Here is a 20,995-nt window from a genome sequence, read left to right on the forward strand (position 1 = left end):
AACACCCTGAGTCACCACCTGCTTTTCAAACTCATCCAGTATCCCTGGTCAAGGTGACCTATGCCCCTTTAGTGAAGAAAACTGTTTGTGGGAATTAGAACCACAAAGTAACAGGAGCTCCATCAGCCATTTACTTTATCTCCTCAAGTCATGGGAAATGCAAACTAACTCAAAGATGGGAGATACTAAGAAATCATATTCTTCCACAAGCAATGAGAAATGCCCAGCGAGTATTAACATAAATTAAAAAAAATAAATCGTAAGGTTGTTATGGTCTTAGTCTACATTGTCTCACTTACTCCTTACAAGGAGCATTATACGTGGAGGAAGCTAAGGGCTATTGAAGTTAAGTGACTTGGTGGAAGTCACTCTGCTAGGAAGTGATGGATGTGTTAGAAGCAAAGACTCCCAATTGAATGCATAGCCCAAGCACTTCAGTGATTGTTCCATCACTGAGATTAGTCCTTTATCGTGCCATTCAGGAAGCATTCAATGGATACTCACTCTGAACAGTTCCCTGGGCAGAGTTCTATAGGAGCAAAGATGAGAAAGCTATGGTCCCTTTAGCGTGGATCAAAAGGGCAGAGTCGAAATAGAAACATATTTATGTTTAGCATTCTAAACATATTTTATGTTACCCAAAGCAAAATTCCTTCCCACAATGCCACATCAAGCCTTTCATTTTCTCTCTCTCTGCATCTTCCTGCTCCCTGGAGCCAAAACCTTCTAACATCAAGGTATTGGACAATGTTTTTCTTTTTTCCTATTTTGACTCAAAGCAGGAAAGGAGACAAGTACTTATAGAAGCATAAGGTATAAAATAATTGGTTGAAAAGAGTTTCACCTTCACCATGCAAGTACCCATCCTTTGGGTCTATTTTTATTTTCACACCATGGTGGCCATCCCACAAGGGTTTCTTTGTCTCACATTCCTCTACTTATGGTCAGTAGATTCCCCTTTCTTTTACCCATCAAACCAGCAGGGAAAAAAATGAACAACTTTTATCGAACTCTGTAGCTACCAGAATGCCTGGACTTGGGAAGAAAGAGAAGAGGTGAGAACCAAGGATTTGCAGGAGTGGAGAGGTGCCTGTGAGGAACAGGGTTTGGGGATGACACTTTCTGCAGTGGAGGGGAGAGTGCATAGGTAAGGCCTTCCCAAAGGCCAGTGGAAGCTGGGATCTGTGGAGGGTCCATGAGAGAAGTTAACCCCTCTAGGACTGGCGCTCCAAATCCTGCATCACCTTTTGCTCTCTGTATGGACTGCATTATCTCTCTTGAACCTGAAGGAGTTCCCTGCATAGTATGCAGTGCTCCATGTCTATTTGCATGGTGTGCATATTTGTTCATCATTTTCCCATCTGGTCATCTCTAGATTCCTGGATTCCTCTCCTGTGGGAGATAGGAGCAAAGGAGAGCTACTCGTGGAATTAAGCAGCCAGTTGACAAATAATATCTGTTTATTCATGTCCGTACCCTTTTCCTTTCAAAGCTATGTGCCCTCGCTTACTACTATGTGCTGTTCACAGTGATGGGTTATAATGTGGCCTGCAAGCAAACACAGGATTGCCTCAGATAATAGCTCAAGGTATTTTGTCATAGGCTGCCTTCTATTAAAAAGGGCAGATGCTCTTTTTTTAATTTCTTCTTCCTCTTCCTCAAGAGAAGTTACAAAGAAGAGGAGAAATCTGACTGACCAACAATCAAGGGAAAGGCAGATTATATATCACATAGTCATTCTTTGTTATTCAATCAATGTTTCTTGAGCACTAATTTATACCAGGTACTGGCTAGGCATTGAGGCTACAGCTATGAATGTGACAGACACAATCTGTCCTCTTTTGGATCTTATTAGCCCGAATATGAAATTATCAGTTGCTATTATCATCCAAAGTTGTCATCACAGTCATTGATGTGAACTAACATGCTTTGAACTCCTGCTAGGTATTGGCCACTGTGATAGACGGGGGGATATAGAGATAACCCGGATTTGACTGCTGTCATCAAGGAGCTAAAAGCTGGGTGGAAGAGGCAGACAATCCCTCTTGGGCATGGCAGGTGGCTGCTGTGTGAGCACTGAGGAGTGATACCTGCCTAAGAAAGCCTTTTCAATGGCCTACAGTGCTGTGATCCAGATGGCTACCTGTGCCTCCCTACAGTGGCTTCCTGGTAATTCCCACTTTATATGTAAGGAAACTCAGTAATGTTAAAAATAAGTCACATCAGGAAATGATGCTGCCGGAAAGTAAGTAGGATAATTCAATGTTTTAAATATAACTCTCTCTACATTACAGCATGCTTTTTCAGGGTCTGAATGAATAAGCAGAGACTCAATGGGAAATTGGACAAGAAAAGAGACAAGAGTCTCTTGGCCATAATGAACCAACAAGCAGAGACTCAATGGGAAATTGGGGAAGTAGGAAGACAGAAAAGAGACAAGAGTCTCTTGGCCATAATGAACCAAAAGACTCTTGGCCTCAGGTTCATAACTAAAAGAGACAAAGGGAATTTTTCTACCCCAGGAAGAGGATGGTGTTTTCTGCAAAAAGTTTAAATTGGGGCATAGTTACTCCCAGGGACTATTAGGAGGTACAAAATCACAGAGAAGCCGCAGAATAATCACTTACATGATAGAGTTACATTATTAATCTGGAAAGGTGACAAAGACTACAGAACACCAGCTATTAGAGTTACATTATTACTCAATCTGGAAAGGTGACAAAGACTACAGAACACCAGCTACATAGTGAAAACAAATTCAGAGATAGTGTTCGCTGATTCATTCATCAACTATTTACTGAGCACCTACCCATGCACTCAAGACACGTGAACACTGAAGGAACCTGCTACCCTCATTGAATTTAAATTCTACTAGTAAGGACAGACAATACAGACACGGGAAATTCCGTGTAATTTTGAAATGACCCAGGAAACATCACATACAATTCAGGCTGGAATAGAGTAGACATTGCTTAGTCTGTTCGCCTTGATAGTCTCTGGGGGTGGGGATGGGGGGGAACACTCACTTATCCCTGGTACTAGGGGTATTAGAGCAAAAAATATTGAGATGTACAGAGCAGTGCTTCACATGAAGACTCAGCCCTACAGACAGGAAACCTGGTCACCTGGACGAGGAGAATACCCTTTACACCTCCATTTAAGAGCAGCAGTTCTGTACTATAGACCACAGGAACATTGGTCCATGGCACATTAGTGGATACAACTGGAAATGGGTATCCATGGACAAAAGAGACTCCCACAGTTGAAAACAGTTAGGAAACATTGAGTATTTTGCATCTATAAACATTTCTCTATATAGATGCAAAATACACATTAATCTAGTATGTTTTACAGTGTCCTTAGGAAACAAACCTATTTATTCTGTTTAATCATTTGTGTCCTTTATGTACTGAATGGAGCCTGTGTCTCTTCCTCCTCTTAGTGACAAACTATCCTTCATTGAATCTAAGACAGCACCATTGACTGTAAGAAGTACTATTACTTAATTTGCTACTATTAAAGAAAAAAAAAACTCGGCCGATGATCATTTCAATATATTGTCTGTCGTCTATGAGACACATGCTGATTTGAGAGATGTTAACATGTGTAAAGAAAAGTGAAACAGAACTGGTGGACAGAATCAGAGATGGTTCTTAGATATGCCAAACGAGGGGGACTCTGTTCTCTGAGCATCCTATGTTGGGTTTGCTCACTCATTATTTCTTTCAATCACCATAAAATGGGTACTACAGGATGCTAAGTTTGTGGCACAGAAAACCCACTGATCAACAATCGGTCTTTCCTTTCATATGATTTGCTGAAAAGTGGTACCCATAAGTGTGTGTGTGTGTGTGTGTGTGTGTGTCAGAGAGTTTTGGGTGGAGGTAAGGGGCTTGACACTCAGGATAAGAGATAGCCCTTGCAAGTGAGTGTGGTCTTGGGACTAGTTCTGGCCAATGGAGTGAGCAGAAATGATGCATGTCACTCCTGGACAGAGGTAGTAAGTATCCATGCATCTTTCCCACGCTCTTCTCACATTCTGCAGCAGACATGGAGGCTGCATGTTGAATATGGCAGCAGAATGAAATAAAAGGAGCCTGGACCCATGAATCATTCTTGGAGTACCTCCAACCAGGAATTTCCTCACTGAGAATTTCATGAGCAAGAAATAAAATTTTATTATGTTAAGTCGCTAAAGTTTGGAGGTTGATACAGCAATTAGCCTAATCTAACACAGGTCAATTTTGTTCTTTCATTATTTACTACTGAGTATGCAGTACCTGCCAAATGCCATTGAATACTTCTTCCACAAAGCTGTGAAGATGGGTTCTTCCACTGAGTCAGTGATGACTGGTCCTGAGTTAACCTTGCTCCGCATGAAGGGGGTAGAAAACCATGCCACGTTCCATGTTTCCCTGGTGTCCAAGGTGTACTAACTACTGTACTGCACTGGAACTTATGGGCCCAGGCTGTAGCCAATCACCACTGTCTGACTTCCTTTAGCACTGCAGTGGTGGGTCCTTCAACAAATCAAATAAGATTTTATAGCCCTTGTCTTAAAGTTTCTCTTTTGTATTTGATACATAGCCTGTCTTCTGGAAGAGGCACCCAGAACTGAGATATCTTTGATTAAGGTCAGTAAACAACAGTCTGTTAATCCCATGAAAAGGACACATCTTTATAAGGCATGATCATACATTCTCTAGTCAGAGATAGGAGAATTTTCCAGGAAGTCTTTTATAGACCCCATGTATTAATATCTCACGAAACACAGTCTAGGAGATTATCTTGAGCCCTTTCTCTTCGGCCTCATCTTGACTGTCAAAGGTTTTCTCTCCAATGACAAGAAGAAAGAGGATTTGCACTATTACACAGGTTTATTCACTTAAGTGCTCATCCTTCTAATGGGGTTTTGGTATGTCTGGCCTGAAATAACACACCTTTATTCTTTTTATAAAGTGGAGTGGTGTGTGTGTGTGTGTGTGTGTGTGTGTGTGTGAAGAGGCCAAGAAGCTTGAGGTATGGACAATACCCAGCTTCAGAATATTATTATTATTATGGCACGAGGTAATTCAATTTGCATTTGAGAAAGACTGCTTTACTTTCAGGATAAAGGATGGTTGAGTTGAGACACTGGAATAGGTGGGTCTAGTCCAGCCATGGGCAAACTACGGCCCGTGGGCCGGATCCGGCCCGTTTGAAATGAATAAAACTAAAAAAAAAAAAAAGACCGTACCTTTTTATGTAATGATGTTTACTTTGAATTTATATTAGTTCACACAAACACTCCATCCATGCTTTTGTTCCGGCCCTCCGGTCCAGTTTAAGAACCCATTGTGGCCCTTGAGTCAAAAAGTTTGCCCACCCCTGGTCTAGTCCCTGATCAACCCATGAAAAGTGTATTGCACTAATCTAGGACAAGGGATGTACGAATAACAGAAATGAAAATAGACATTTTAGAATTATCCTATATAATAAAACCCTAATATGCAAATTGACCCAAAGGCAGAATGACCAGCAGAACAACCAGTCACTATGATGCACACTGACCACCAGGGGGCAGACACTCAACGCAGGAGCTGCCCCCTGGTGGTCAGTGTGCTCCCACAGGGTGAGCACCACTCAGCCAGAAGCCGGGCTCATGGCTGGTGAGTGCAGCAGTGGTGGCAGGAGCCTCTCCCGCCTCCGCTGCAGGCGGGCAGTAAGGAGCAAGGGGTCCTGGACTGTGAGAGCCCCGGACTGTGAGAGGGATGGCTGGCTGCCAGCTTAGGCTTGATCCCCCAGAGGGATCGGGCCTAAGCCGGCAGGTAGACATCCCCCAAGGGGTCCGAGACTGCGAGAGGGCGCAGGCCGGGCTGAGGGTCCCCCCATTCCAGTGCACAAATTTCGTGTACCGGGCCTCTAGTTTTATAGGTAAAATCTCTAGGACTTGGTAGAATATTTTCTTTTAAAATGTAGGTTTTGTTGTTCAGGTGTGATGAGACCCATAGATCAAGAGAAAATGATCATTGATAGTTTGTTACTCACAGTTTCCAAGAGGAGGGGGCACACCACTCCACACAGGGGCAGGGCTGCATGGGGAAGCACCAGGGATCCTCAGGAAGCAGAAGGAGAGAGGGTGAAGCATGGGCAGGAGCCTTTGTTGTACTTTCTGTAGGGAAGGCAAGGAAAGGCAAGGTAAGCAGGCTTAACATGGGCTACATGGAATAATTTCAGCAGGCTCTGGGCCATTTAGGGCTTTCTGTCTTTGCGTGGTACCTGGCTCTGTGATGATAAGGGCAGAGGAACATTGCCTCCTAGAGTATTAAATCAGATAGAGAAGGAGATTTAGCAATGGGCCTTGGATGGGTTAGTTTGCATATGAAAGGTGCACTCCAGGGCAAATCACTGGCTATCTCTAGGAATTGGCCAGCCCTGGGAGGGGCATTCTATCCTCAGCAGGATGCCCATGCCAGAACATCAAGAACACAGGAAGTAAAGATATAGTTAATATACATTTGATGAGAGAAAAGAGGAAGCCAAGGAAATTTCCATCTTGGGGAACTGTGTGGGAGCAACATGCTTTTAACTTTCCAGAGAACTAGACTTTATTGAGCAGGTACTCTGTTCCAGGCACTGCTCTGAGACCTTAATGTAGTCTCAATACTCAAAGCAAAGATTGGACATGGGAACTCTTTTCAGCTTAATATTATAGCTGTGTTGAAGAATTCTATAAGAACATGTGCTCAGTCAGCCCCCTATGGCATGCTTCCTCATACTTGATTTCATATATGTTGGATTGAGGTGCCTGCAGGATATCCTGATAGAATTAGCTAGGGCACAATGCCAGTAACATCCCCATTTTATACTATGTTCTTATATTGAACAGAAACCTATATTGTACTGGCAGCATCCCACACACGTCCTAAATGCCTCACAAATACCAGTTTATTTACTCCCATGACAACTCTTTGAGGTACATATTTATTCCCATTTTATTCAGATTGTTCATAATCACAACAGGTATCAATTAATGGAATATACAGATGAACCATGCCCTAGGGTAGGCATTTTATGTAAATTAACTTATTTCAATTGTGTAAGGCAAATATAATTATCTCCGTTTTAAAGACCAAAAATCTAAGGCTGAGTGGCTTATATCATTTGACTACTGTCACACGGCTTTCATTCTATGCATTTCATAAATCACAGCTCCTGTTGTGATTAAAACTTATTATTCCATTTTTCAGACCAGAAATGAAGAAAGGCTCAGTAGTTTAAATGACTTGGCCAATGACCTAACACCATAAATCATCCTGAATTTGAATTTCTGTATATTTGAGTCTTCACTCTAATCTTTCCTACTATTCCTTGTCCCACGAATTTTCAAACTATGTTTCACTGGAGCTTTATTGTCAGTGAGTGTCATAGATATGAGTTTCTTCCCAAGATTTTGCAAGGTTGGATGGAGCAATGGGCTGAATTGTGCCCTCCACCTCCCACCCCGCCCCTGTCATATGTAGAAGACCTAACCCCACACCTCATAATGTGGCAGTATTTTGAGATGATAATGTCTTTTAAAAAATAATCAAGATACAATTAGGTCATATGGGTGGGCCTTAGTCCAATGTGACTGGTGCCCTTGTACAAAGCGGAAATTAGGACACAGATACACACAGAGGGAAGAGCATGCGAAGACACGGGGAGAGGATAGCCACCTCCAAGCCTAGCAGAGAGGCTGAAAAGGAATCAACCTCTGACCCCTTGACCTCAGACTTCTGGCTGCCAGGACTCCGTGGAATAAAACAAATTACTGTGGTTGAAGCCACCCAGTTTGTGAGACTTTGCATGGCAGCCCTAGGAAACTGACACAGCGAGTTTCCACCACTAAAACATTATAGGAAGGCCGCAGCCCTACACAGTTATGCGGACTGTTTGATCAGTGGGATTGTTTTCCTAAATTCACCAATGCTGAGGTCAGATGACTGACTGGGAGAGTGGCCAGCTTCCTCTTGCTGTTGCTCCAGCCATTGGTCTGTAGGCGTTTTTTCTTCTTTTTCTAACTTCCCCTCCCGAGACAGGGGGAATAAATATTAGAGAAACAAAAGTCCAGAATGCTACGGTTGCCACTCTCACTTCCTCTTGCCCCTCACCCAGCGCTGCTTTGAATACAGCAATTTTCGTGGGGCACACACAAGGGAGAGAAGACAGCAGTGCCTGGGAGGCTGCTGGGCAGGCGGTTACTGCGCGTCATGCTGTGGCAGGGCCATTTCTGGTGGCAGACAATGCTGGGATAATGTGGCCCACCCGCCTGGCTGGGACGCTGCTCCCAGCCATGGCCTTCCTCTCCTGCCTGAGACCCGAGAGCTGGGACCCTTGCGTGCAGGTATGTGTTCGGGGTCTATTCATCTCCTGGGTGCCTTGTCTTGCTTTTTCAGAAAAGAGTAGAACTTCCCACTGTGGGTCCTGGTTAGTTTCATTTCCAAAAAGGAGTCGAATTACCTTAAAGCCATGAGAAGCCACATGGACCAAATAATTCAGTTACGAGGCACTAACAGGCAGCCCATGGGATCATGTCCTATTTAGGATTGTAGATCAGACAGACCTGCTAAAAACCACTCTTCTTAGGCTTCTGGGCTGTGTGACCTTGAAGGAGTTATTAAGCCTCTCTGAGATGGTTCTCACATCGGTAACAGAATTGTATCACCTCCTTCAATGGACAGTCCTAAGAAGGCTGCCTCCTGTCATTTCTTTCTGCTGGTGATCTGGGCACTGAGCTTCCAGCAGTCACTGCCCCTTTCAATCTCAGGAAGATGTTTTTTGTCTCTTAACAAGAAGAAACTTTCTATGTGGACTTCAGGCTTCTGAATCTAGCCATAGTTCTATCCAAAGGATAAAAAGCAAAAAGACTTTAAGAAAAATAAAAAAAAAGGAGAGACAGAAAAATAGAAAGAGAGGTAAAGAGAGGAAGGAAAAAAGAGAGAGAAAGATATAAACTCTCAGCTAATGCAATGGTTTCTTTCTCTGTGAAACACAAGCCCGCTGGTTCGCAATTACATTCACGATGGATCTCTCTCATTTCCACAACTGCCTTGGAAGCTCACAGCAGAACCCAAAAAAGCAGAGAATGTCCTGGACTTAGGGTGTGGCAGGGTCAGACACTCAACAAAAGTATAAATTAGGGACATGGGGGAAATAGTGGACTTCAATAGGAACAAGGATGAATTTGTCACCTCAGAGTCCTCTGTTTCCCCAGTTCCCTGCCCAGCGCCCCACACCATGTCCTCCTCTCTGACTCTCCTGCTGCTAGGTTGCTGGGAAGAGATCCTCCAACCAGGGTGGTCACCCCTGGATAAAATTGCAGCCACACCTGACTCCTCCTTCCCTCATGCCTCGTATTCTCTGTCTCCAGAGCCTGCCCAATCCCTCTGTGCCATGCCAGGGCAGGTCCTCAGGCCTCTGGCCTTCACTCGTAGATAATGACTAGTCTCCCGACTCCATAGCCCCCTTCCTTTAATGTACTCTGCACATTTTCTGTTCGTTGTTTATTTGCAGTTGTTGTTTTTTTTCCTGAGGCCTGGTTCTAGCAAAGTACCCTCTTTAAAAACATAGTAACTCTCCATTGCTCTCGGGACCAGTTCCTAGCACAGGGCCTGTGCACTGAGTGTTTGTCTAGCTAGAACGCTTTCCCCCTAGATCAGTGCTGTCCACTGGTAACATCATGTGGGCCACAGAATATGATTTCAGTTTAAATCATTCATTTACCTAACTAAATTTAAAACATAGTTTTCTAAACCCAGTATATTCAAAAGTTATTTCAAAATGTAATTTACATGCCACTATTAATGAAATATTTTACATTCTTTCTTTGGTACTAAGTCTTTAGTATATATTTTATTCACCATACATCTCAGTTCAGATTATTAATATTTCTTCCCCCCCCCCCTCCTCCCTAAGGGAGAGGGAGGGATAGAAACATCAATGATGAGAATCATTGAGAATCATTGGTTGGGGATTGAGCCCGAAACCCGGGCATGTGTCCTAACCGGAATGAAACCTCGACCTCCTGGTTCACAGGTTGATGCTCAAGCACTGAGCCATCCCAGCCGGGCAGATTATTCACATTTCTCATGCTCAGTAGCCTTGGGTGACTAGTGGCTGCCATGTTGGACAGCGCAGGCCTAGATATCTGCATGGCTTAATCCCTCACTTCATTCAGATCACTGCTTAAATGTCACCTCCTCTGCATAGTCCTCCTTGATCACCTCATGTCCAGCTGCCAGCCCCATATTTGTCCCTAATCTTTTATGCCGCTTTATTTTTTACAGGACACCATTATATAATATGTAATATATATTAGTTTATTTGTTCATTTTCTTTCCCTTTGAGATAGAATCTTTAAGAGGGCACGGCCATTGTGGGTTTTATTTATCGTTATATCTCAGTTCCTAGCACACAGCAGTTGCACAGCTTCAATATGTGAAATGATTTAAAAGGATTGCCATAAGATAAAGGAGAAGCACCTCCTTATCAGACCCTGGCTTCCCCTTGGGCTCCGGTTTCACCACTCCCTTCTCTGGCTGATAAGATTGAGTTTTCTACTCCCCTCACTCTCCTGCTCCCTCCTCCCTCTTTTTCCAGGTATCCAAATCTTGTTCATCCTTCAAGACCCACCTTGAAATCTTCTCTTTCTCAAAAGCCTTCTACTATCTATCCTTTGATGCAGATTGATCTCTATCTTTTCTGAACCAGAGGAAATATTTTCCAAGCCTGGTCTGATAGCCCTTTTCAATATATCCCCCGCCTCTCTTTTTTATCCCCTTATTTGTTCAATCCCTCTACCCTCTCCCCCCCCCCCCCCCCCCCCCCTGCCTCAAACCCTCAAGACCTGTCAGCCTGCTGTCTATCTATGAGTCTGTCTCTATTTCCCTTGTTAGTTCCATTTGTTCGTTAGGTTCCACCTATGAGTGAAAGCATATGGTACTTGTCTTTCTCTGACTGGCTTATTTCACTTTTCAAAGGCACCTGGTTGGATAAAGTCTAAAGGGTTGAGGGACAGGTCTAAAGAGAGTTTGAATGAGGGCATTTTATGTAAAACCTGCAAGTCTTCATGGTAAATATTTCAGATCTTGTTACTCTAGATTGTGAGCTCATTGAAGTCTGAAGCCATATCACACCGGTCTTTGTACTGCCCAACACACTAAACAGAAAATGCCTACAATTGGGATTTAAACAAATCTCCATTCAATCAGTAATTCACTTATTGAACAAATATTTATTAAGCTTTGACCATTTTCCAGGCACCACTCTGAGTGCTGGAGACATAGCAGAGAGCAAGACCATCAGACCTTACAACCTAGTCGGGGAGACAAACAGTACAGATGGAACAGTTGCATGGGCAACATGATGTTAGATGGTGATACGTCCTGGGAGGCAGGATAAAAGGCGGTGAGAGGAGAGTGCCTGGCACCATCCCCTATTAGACAGTGTGGCCTGTGAGGCTCCTGTTAAAGGCAGCATTTAAGCAGACATGTTCATTAAGTGAGGACCTGCACATATGGCCTGGCCTGTGAGACTTTATGCATATTCTTTCACCTCTAGAAATTCTTCCTTAAAAAGTTTAGTTGAATATTAAAGTATATAACATAAGAAAAATGCTGTTATATAGCAATTAATTAATAACAACGAATGATAGTAAAAGCCAACATTTATTGATCATCTCTTTAAATGCCTTATCTCCTGTAATCCTTTTAACAGATTCTATGGGTATTAAACAACAGAAAGCCACAATTAGCTGGCTTAAGCAAGACATGTTTTAGAGAAATCAGAGAATCCAGAAATCAAATGGGTTTTTGGAGAATAGGAACTACAGAAAATTTGGGAAAGTATAATAGAAGCTGACACAGAAACCAAGTCAGCATAAAGCACTGGATGTTACTGACCAGGTTCCACCATATGGGTCTAGGCACTCCAACTATTTTTCCCCATTTCTCTATCACCTGCTCAGAGGTCAATAAGCCAAGAGAGAGAAGCAATTGGGCTATGAGTAAGGAAGGTCTGGACACCTTGACTGTCAGTCTCCCAGGCTGTATACAATGGGGGTGTTACTTAGAAGACAAAGTCTTCTCCTAAATCACATGGAAAAGCTGAGGTGAAGCCCTAGGCTTGTGGACTCCAGAGCCTCAACTCTTCACCGCTCTACTATTGGTTCTTACTAAATGCTGCCACTATTATAGCAGAGGTTAGAATAGTAGGCACATGGTAGGTGCTCTTTCCTTCTTAATCCAGAGTAAGATGTTTCGTAAGTATGAAGTGAGTAGGTAAATGGGTTGGTGGATGGATGGATGGATGGATGGGTGGATGGATGCAGGCTGTCCTAGAGACCTCTCTGACTCTGTCCAAGGAGAAGGGGAAGGTGTGTTGAGGTGCATGGCATTAAGACACTGCATCTAATGTATGATCATTGCAGGTGGTTCCTAACGTTACTTACCAGTGCATGGAGCTGAATCTCTACAAAATCCCTGATAACATCCCTACATCAATCAAGAACCTGGACTTGAGCTTTAACCCCCTGGGGCATTTAGGCAGCCACAGCTTCTCCAACTTCTCAGAACTGCAGGTGCTGGATTTATCCAGGTAAGACAAGCTTTTAGACACTGCACCAGGTAAAATGTCCATTGTTCTATCATTTCAGTCACTTATTCATCCATTCTTTAGATGTCTTACTTGCTATATAACTTTGGAAAAGCCATATGCCTTCTCCAGTTCTTCATTTTACATACAAAATATGTGAAATCAGTAGTTAGACAAGAGGCAGTTTCTAAGGATAATCCTATCTTTGAACTTCCTTTTAAGTCAGGAGAGCAAATGGTCTCAAACTCTTTCATCAGCAGATGACTACTTGCTATATGTACACTCTGTTAGGAATCAGAAGTATGTTGAGATATAGCATTCAATCTCAGCTACCAAGGAGGGCATATCTACTTTCAAGAGTTAATATGCTAAAATAATGAGCATGGTGCTGGGCACATAATAGACATTCAACAAATATTACTGATTTTGATTTTGGATTTTGAACCTGAGATAATAAAAATAGGCAAGAGTTGGTGATAAGCTATGTGAAAACTAGAGGCTACACACTGCATTTTTCAGAAGAGGGGTGTTCTCTGCAGTGGATAGTCAAGACAGACTTCATGAGCTGAGTGGATTAAAAGTGACGTAGAGAATAGGGAATTAGGAAGATAGAAGGAACCCAAGGAGAAAGATGGCAAGATCTAAGGGAAACATATGCTGTGGGCAGAGAACACTGACTAAGATTTCGCTTTCTGATGCAGGGAATTTATCATTCAATATGACAGGTTAAGTTATTATCATTATTTGGGAAGGGGAAACTGAATCTTAAAATTGATTAGGGGCCTTACCCGGTCTGTGTGGCTCAGTGGTTCAGCATCAACCTATGAACCAGGAGGTCACGGTTTATTTCCAAGTCAGGGCACATGCCCTAATTGCGGGCTCAATCCCCAGTGGAGGGGGTGGGGTCGTGCAGGAGGCAACCAATCGATGATTCTCTCTCATCATTGATGTTTCTATCTCTCTCTCATTCTCCCCTCCTCTCTGAAATCAATAAAAATGTATTCTTAAAATATTGGTTAGGAGTCTTATTAAAAAATAGTGAACTATATTTAGCTAGTGGACTCAATAACGAACCATAGTTTCTGTAACAGTTTGTGAAAAATAGAGAAACACTGCACATATGGCTTTTTATTATGGACTAGAAGCCCGGTGCATGTAAATTTATGCACTGGAGTGGGGGGGTCCCTCAGTCTGGCCTGCCCCCTCTCACAGTCCAGGAGCCCTCAGGGGCGGGAGGCAACCCAGTGATCAGAGGAAGGCAACACCCCCATCACATCTCTGTTGCTGCCACTGCCGGCAGCTCAAGCCTCGGCCGACCCTGGTTACCTGAGCCTAGGGTGGCCCTGGGTGGCTGGGCAGCCTACATCAGAGGCTTGCCTGCACCTTGGGCAAGTCCTGGGTGGCTGGGGGGCTGAGGGCGGGTCCGGCCATACCTGGCTTCTGCCACCCTCCCCCTTCACCCACCACCCCCACCCCCAGCGTGGCTGAAAGGACTGGGGGACTCCAGCGGGGCTGAGGGGACTGGGTGCCACCTTAGTATGGCTATGGGCATCGCCATCTTTGTGATGGCGTGATGGTCAATTTGCATATTCCATCTTTATTAGCTAGGATAGTCCTGATAAAGACTAACAGCACAGTGTGAAATAAATTTCTAGAGTAGATGTTTCTGTAAAGAGTGAGCATCTGATGTTCACTCAGATACCGACAGAGTATAACAAAGAAGAGTGGGGCATGTCAAAGGCAGTGGTGTATTTTATAGAGCCTGTGGGGTCAGGTCCTCCGCCAACATGTACAGCCACATGGCCTGAGGCATGTCACTCCATCTCTCTGAATCTCCAGTTTCACATCTGAGAAGCAGAAATGATGAAACTTACCCCATAGGGTTAAATGTGATAATGAATGCTGACATGCTCTACATACTTAAAATCTTAATAAAGGAGACTTGATAAGTATAAAGTATTATTATTGTAGCATTTAATTACTTTCTAAACTTCAGATTTCTCACTAAGAATCTTGTCAAGAACTGTATGGAGGTAGACAGACCAACCCTCCCTCTGTTTTAAATAAGTAGTAGTTTCTTATAATTCATCTTTGATCCATCACCAACCACAGGGACTTTTCTCAGAGACCTTAATATGTGCTCAGAGAGAGGAAGCTTCCTCTCTGGTTAGCCAGTAGGAGGACAAGGGCACACAATGGTATAATAGACAGTCTATGCCTATTCATATTGCTTTACAATGTTCACATACAGTAACTCAACTAGTTCTCTAAGGATTCTTTGTGATGAGCCAGGAAGCCTCTTTTTTTTTTCTATAGAAACCTACTGATACATTTTTTTTTCTTTTTATAGACAAGGAAACTGAGGCAGGGAAAGTTTAAGTGACTTATATATGCTCATGTATCTTGCTGGCAGCAGAGTAGAGATTCAAGTTCACATCTCCCACTTCCAAGTTCAATGTTTACTTCATCTTAGTACTTGATTTCTCTAAAGTGATGAGTACCCTTTGATGAGATAGAGACACAGCAAGACTCTTCCAGTTTTTCCTGATGCATGGAATGATATAAATATATATATATGATTACGGACTATAAAATCATAGAGCTAAAAGCAACTTGAGAAAGAATCGTGTTTAGCTGCCTCATTTAGAAATGTGGTAACTTAGGCCCCTGAGGAGAAAAGGAGTCCCTCAGATCACGCTGTAGAAAAGGATAAGCAGAGATACCAGAACCCAGATGTCTTGGCCTCGTCTTCCACTGTCCTTTCTGCTGCACCTGCTACCTTCTATCCAGTTATCAGTCAATAACAGAAACCTGGACTGAAATGCTTGTACTACCCATGAACCTCCTGAAGGAGATAGGGCAAATGGAAACATTGCCAATGTAATTCAGGTTAGACTAGGAAAGGAGCCATTTACAAACTGTAACTGGCAGGAACTTGCCATGCTAGCAAGAGTTGACCATTAGCTCACTGTTGGTTGGCTGGATAAAAGCCCTGTCTCATGGATACCTCTATGAACATTGTATAGCATGGCTTCCATTTCACTTGGGGTATAATGCAAAGTCCTTTTTCTGGTATTAAAGCCTGGGGCCTTAGTTTAACTTCCGTTCTCCACAATCCCTTCTCACACCCCTCCACTTCCTTCTCTGACTCCGGACGAAGAAGTTGGTTCTCACAGTTCCTCTGTGTATGATGGCTGCCACCTAACTCGAGGGTTTTGTACCTGCTGTTGTGCTCACTTCCTTTTCTTGTTCATCCCTATCCATCTTTCAAATTTCAACTTAAATGTTCTCAGAGAAGCCTGCTTTGACCCCTCCTCTCCCCTGTCTAAGTCTGTTCCCTGGGTACAAACTCTCCTAGATTTTTCTTTAATAAAACTCACCCTTATCACTAATGTTTACCTGTGATAATTATAACTTTTCATCAACATTACGGGTATCTGCAACACTTAGGTATAATTTCTTACATCTTTGAAATTGACATTCACCAGTCATTTATCCTGCCCAACAACTAACTGGACTGTCTGTACCAATCAGATGTATGGCCACAATTACCTGGAGCAGGAAATGGCTAATGTTGATTCCTGACTATTACATACTCTGTCTACCATACCTTCTGTATGTGACCCAATTATTGATCTTTAACTGATTTTGTTCTGATGGATGTATTGTCTCTGCCTAGCATGTGTGATAAAAGTTTGTTGCCCTGGCTGCGGTGGCTCGGTTGAGTGCCATCCCGTGCACCAAAAGGTCGCAGGTTAGATTCCTGGTCAGGGCACATACATGCCTGATTGCGGGCTCAATCCCCAGTAAGGGACAAGTCGGGTGCAGGAGGTAGCCGATCCATGGTTCTCTCATCGATGTTTCTGTCTGTCTCTCCCTCTTCCTTCATCTCTCTCTAAAATCAATAAAAACGTATTTTTTTAAAAAAGAGTTTGCCACTGCGGCTCTTAAGATACTACCCAAGCTGTGAGGCTTCCCATGTGTCCCTGCCATCATCAGCTTTGGCATCTTTGCCTGATCACAATTGTATGGCATGTCAAAGCTGTGGGAAGAGCTAGATGCTGCTGCTTTTCCATTGTGGGCTCCCTATTCATCAGAAACATATAATCTGTATCTGTTTTCCCTGTAGGTGTGAAATTCAGAAGGTTGAAGATGATGCATATCAAGGCCTAAAGCATCTCTCCATCTTGATATTGACAGGAAACCCTATCCAGAGTTTAGCCCCGGGAGCCTTTTCTGGACTGCCAAGTTTACAGACACTGGTGGCTGTGGAGACAAACCTAGCATCGCTAGAGGACTTCCCCATCAGACATCTGAAAACCTTGAAGGAGCTTAATGTGGCTCACAATCTAATTGATTCCTTCAAGTTACCGGACTATTTTTCTAACCTGCCTAACCTGGAGCACTTGGATCTTTCCAATAACAAGATCCGCAATATTTACCATGAAGACTTGCAGGTTTTACATCAAATGCCTTCATTCAAACTCTCCTTAGACCTGTCCCTCAACCCTTTAGACTTTATTCAACCAGGTGCCTTTGAAAAAATTAAGCTCCATGAACTGACTTTGAGAAGTAATTTTGATAGTCCAGAGGTCATGAAAATGTGTATTCAAGGTCTGGCTGGTTTAAAGATCAATCGGTTGATTCTGGGAGAATTTAAAAATGAAAGAAACTTAGTAAACTTCAACAAATCTGCCCTGGAGGGTCTGTGCAATTTGACCATTGAAGAATTCCGGATAGCACACTTCGATGAGTTTCCAGGGGATGATCTTGGCTTTTTAAATTGTTTGGCAGATGCTTCTACAATATCTCTTGTGAGTCTATATTTAGATGAGCTAAAAATCTTTCCAAAAGGTTTCAAATGGCAATACTTAAATTTGTCTAAATGTATATTTGAACATTTTCCTACATTGGAGCTTACCTTTCTCAAGCAGTTTGTTTTCACTGCCAACAAAGGTATTACCACTTTTACTGAAGTTAATCTACCAAACCTTGAGTTTCTAGATCTCAGTAGAAATGGCTTGAGTTTCAAGTCCTGCTGCTCTCACCGTGATTTTGGGACAACCCGACTGAAACACTTAGATCTGAGCTTCAATAATATTATTATCATGACTTCAAACTTCTTGGGCTTAGAGCAACTAGAACATCTGGATTTCCAGCATTCCACTCTGAAACAGGCCAGTGATTTTTCAGTATTCCTCTCACTCAAAAATCTCCTTTACCTTGATATCTCTTACACTAACACCAAGATTGTCTTCCTGGGCATCTTTGATGGCTTGATCAGCCTCCAAGTCTTGAAAATGGCTGGCAATTCTTTTCAGGATGCACTCCTCCCAAATATCTTCAGAGATCTGACTCAGTTGACTGACCTGGACCTCTCTCAGTGTCAACTGGAACAGGTGTCCCAGGAGGCATTTGGCTCACTCCTTAGACTCCAGGTGCTAAATATGAGTCACAATCACCTCTTGTCCTTGGATATGCTTCCTTATAAAAATCTCTCTCTCCGGGTTCTAGATTGCAGTTTTAACCGTATAGTGGCCGCCAATGGGCAGGAACTACAACATTTTCCAAGCAATGTAACTTCCTTAAATCTGACCCAGAATAACTTTGCTTGTGTTTGTGAACACATGCGCTTCCTGCAGTGGGTCCAGGATCACAGGCGCATCTTGGTGGGAGCTGAACACATGATGTGTGAGAAACCTTTAGCTATGCAGGGTGTGCCTGTGCTCAGTTTTAGAAATGCCACCTGCCAGATGAGCAAAACTATCATTAGTGTGTCAGTTCTCTCAGTACTCGTGGTATCTGTAGCCGCAGTTCTGGTCTACAAGTTCTACTTCCACCTGATGCTTCTGGCTGGCTGCAAAAAGTATGGCAAAGGGGAAAGCACCTACGATGCCTTTGTCATCTACTCCAGCCATGATGAGGACTGGGTGAGGAATGAGTTGGTGAAGAACTTGGAGGAGGGGGTCCCCCCCTTTCAGCTCTGCCTTCACTACAGAGACTTTATCCCTGGCGTGGCCATTGCTGCCAACATCATCCAGGAAGGTTTCCACAAGAGCCGGAAGGTCATTGTGGTGGTGTCCCAGCACTTCATACAGAGCCGATGGTGCCTCTTTGAGTATGAGATCGCCCAGACCTGGCAGTTCCTGAGCAGTCACGCAGGCATCATCTTCATCGTCCTGCAGAAGGTGGAGAAGTCCCTGCTCAGGCAGCAGGTGGAACTGTATCGCCTTCTCAGCAGGAACACTTACCTAGAGTGGGAGGACAGTGTCCTGGGCCGGCACATCTTCTGGCGACGACTGAGAAAAGCCTTGCTGGATGGTAAGCCATGGAGTCCAGAAGGAACAGAGGATGCAGAAAGCAGCCAGGATGAAGCAACGACCTCCACCTGACGTACAGACACTCCTCGGGTGCCTCTTGCCCAGGTGCATCCAATATTTGTTCAGTTGACAAGTATTAAATGCTGCAGTATAGCCGGCATTGCACCAAGGGAAGGTGCTTCAGTGGTACCCGGGACACACAGGACTGCTAATCTCACAGAGTTTACAGTGTGGAGGGAATAAATACTGCGCTAAAATATAGAACCTGCAGGTGGATGTTTCAACCAACTCAGCCTAGGCATTCAGGACAAAGAAACTCAACTCAACTCTTACCCTATATACTTGAATTATAACTAAGAGACCTGCCCTGGTAACATCAGAAAAGGACATAATTCTTCTCCTGAGCCTTTTGAATGGAAAGCACCTCATATTTTATGTGTTGGCTGCCTTGAAGCAAAGCGGTTTTGTCGTTTCTACTACACTGGGCCTTTGCTCACTTTTCCCATTTCTATTGAATACAATTTAAATTCTACGTGATGACTCAGAAGGCTTCTAATTCAGATCCTCCCTCCACTTCAAGTCAATTTCCTCACAAAGGTCAAAAACCTGCACCCATTTCCTAAGGACACCTGATGAATGCATCTTCACAAACATCCCGGTCATTATTAACTAATAGTCCCTGATGTAGTTTTGTTTTTATAAATTCAGTTTTCATTTTACACGTCTTCTCTATAAACCTCAATTTTTCAATACGGTTGTAAGAGACATGCTGGAAATATCCATGTTTAACCAATATCTTTCGAGCAAATATGTCAAATACACTCTGTCACTTTGTCACTTGATGTCATTCTAAATTGATTGCCGATTAAGTTATGACTGTCATAAAGGAAGCATTAAAATAATTTGGTGGAAAGTGGTGCTTATTGTAACGGGGGAGAGAAGTCTGACATCTTGGTCTCATAATGAGTAATTTGGGCTTGAGGAGGGGCAAAAGGTGGGATGGCGGCAGGAGGGCAGCTCTTCTGGATGATCCTAGAAACAGGTGGGCTGACACAGCCAGAGGGAACACAAGACAAGAGTTGCAGAAAAGGTTTTTTTCTGCGTCGAATGAGTGTTTGACGAAACACTGAATCCCTCAGCGGATTGTGAAATGATTCAAGGTGGGGAACACAAGTTGTTTCTTCCTGTTGGGCATCACTCCATGACCACATTGACAAAAGAGTACATGTTCTCTTTGAGAAAATATGTTCCTGGGGTTAATAAGGGTCATGGTAAGGGGAGTTCTCAGGAAAGCACACTCACTGAGGTTCTCAGAATGGTACATTCAAAGAAAGCAATGAGGACATTTGGAAAATACAATTGTCAGAACTGGAACTATGGCCACATGCAAGAATGTGCTTGTGCCTGAGTGTTTCAGAGTGTGTTTTGGTCTGAGCTTGCTTGGAGTTGCCCAATTTGCCTGGGTGTGTTTTTAGGTCTTAATGTGCTAGTGAAAGTGGATGTGTGTGTTTGTTCATACGCCTCTCCGTCTCTGTGTATGAAGACCATGTGTCTGGATGAGAGTGATTGTATTTCAAGGGGAGGAATGTGGGCATTTGGTATGGATGCCTACAGCTGTCTGAGTTCTGTACTCTTGTGTCTGTACATGATTGCTTACATACAAGTGGCTGCATTAGATCCTGAGTAGCTTGAAGGTCTGTTTTTGTGTATGTCCTGGCTATATGGGAGTGTGCTCATGTGCATATTTGAGTACGAGTTCTGCATATGTGTTATAGTTTAAGCAAATATATAAAACTCCAAGGAGGAAAATAAAAATACAACTGGAGTGGATCCTGTATGCTGGTCTCCTTCCCATTAGCCCCTTCTCTGAGATGGGGACTCTGAAAATGGAGGGTGAGATAGACAAGAAAGGAAAAAAATGGTATGACAGAGCAGAAGGGGAAGAAAGAGGAAAGTCATGCCTAGGGATGGAATCCACTTAACTTTTCTGGAGTAGAGAGACATGAAAGGTAGAATAAAGATAAATTAATATAATTAAAAAGCCTTAAATTTGTATACTACCC

At 43.3% G+C, this 20,995-nt stretch overlaps 1 protein-coding gene across 1 annotated transcript; it reads left to right on the top strand.

Moving 5' to 3' along the window:
* The first annotated feature begins 8,056 nt into the window (after window positions 1–8,056).
* On the top strand, window positions 8,057–19,845 carry TLR4 (toll-like receptor 4). Its single transcript, XM_005880935.2, has 3 exons — window positions 8,057–8,365; window positions 12,449–12,615; window positions 16,742–19,845. Exons 1-3 carry the CDS (start codon window positions 8,276–8,278, stop codon window positions 19,002–19,004), a joined length of 2,520 nt encoding a protein of 839 aa, XP_005880997.1. The 5' UTR covers window positions 8,057–8,275; the 3' UTR covers window positions 19,005–19,845.
* Window positions 19,846–20,995: the final 1,150 nt, after the last annotated feature.

This window comes from Myotis brandtii, unplaced genomic scaffold, assembly GCF_000412655.1.
Source record: "Myotis brandtii unplaced genomic scaffold, ASM41265v1 scaffold658, whole genome shotgun sequence".
Taxonomy (NCBI): domain Eukaryota; kingdom Metazoa; phylum Chordata; class Mammalia; order Chiroptera; family Vespertilionidae; genus Myotis; species Myotis brandtii.

Bases quoted from the DNA above. Each gene is read 5' to 3' on its own strand.
- TLR4 (XM_005880935.2), top strand. From the start codon at position 8,276: ATGTGGCCCACCCGCCTGGCTGGGACGCTGCTCCCAGCCATGGCCTTC. The intron at 8,366-12,448 runs GTATGTGTTCGG...TGATCATTGCAG, and splicing joins GCTGGGACCCTTGCGTGCAG to GTGGTTCCTAACGTTACTTA. The intron at 12,616-16,741 runs GTAAGACAAGCT...TTTTCCCTGTAG, and splicing joins CAGGTGCTGGATTTATCCAG to GTGTGAAATTCAGAAGGTTG.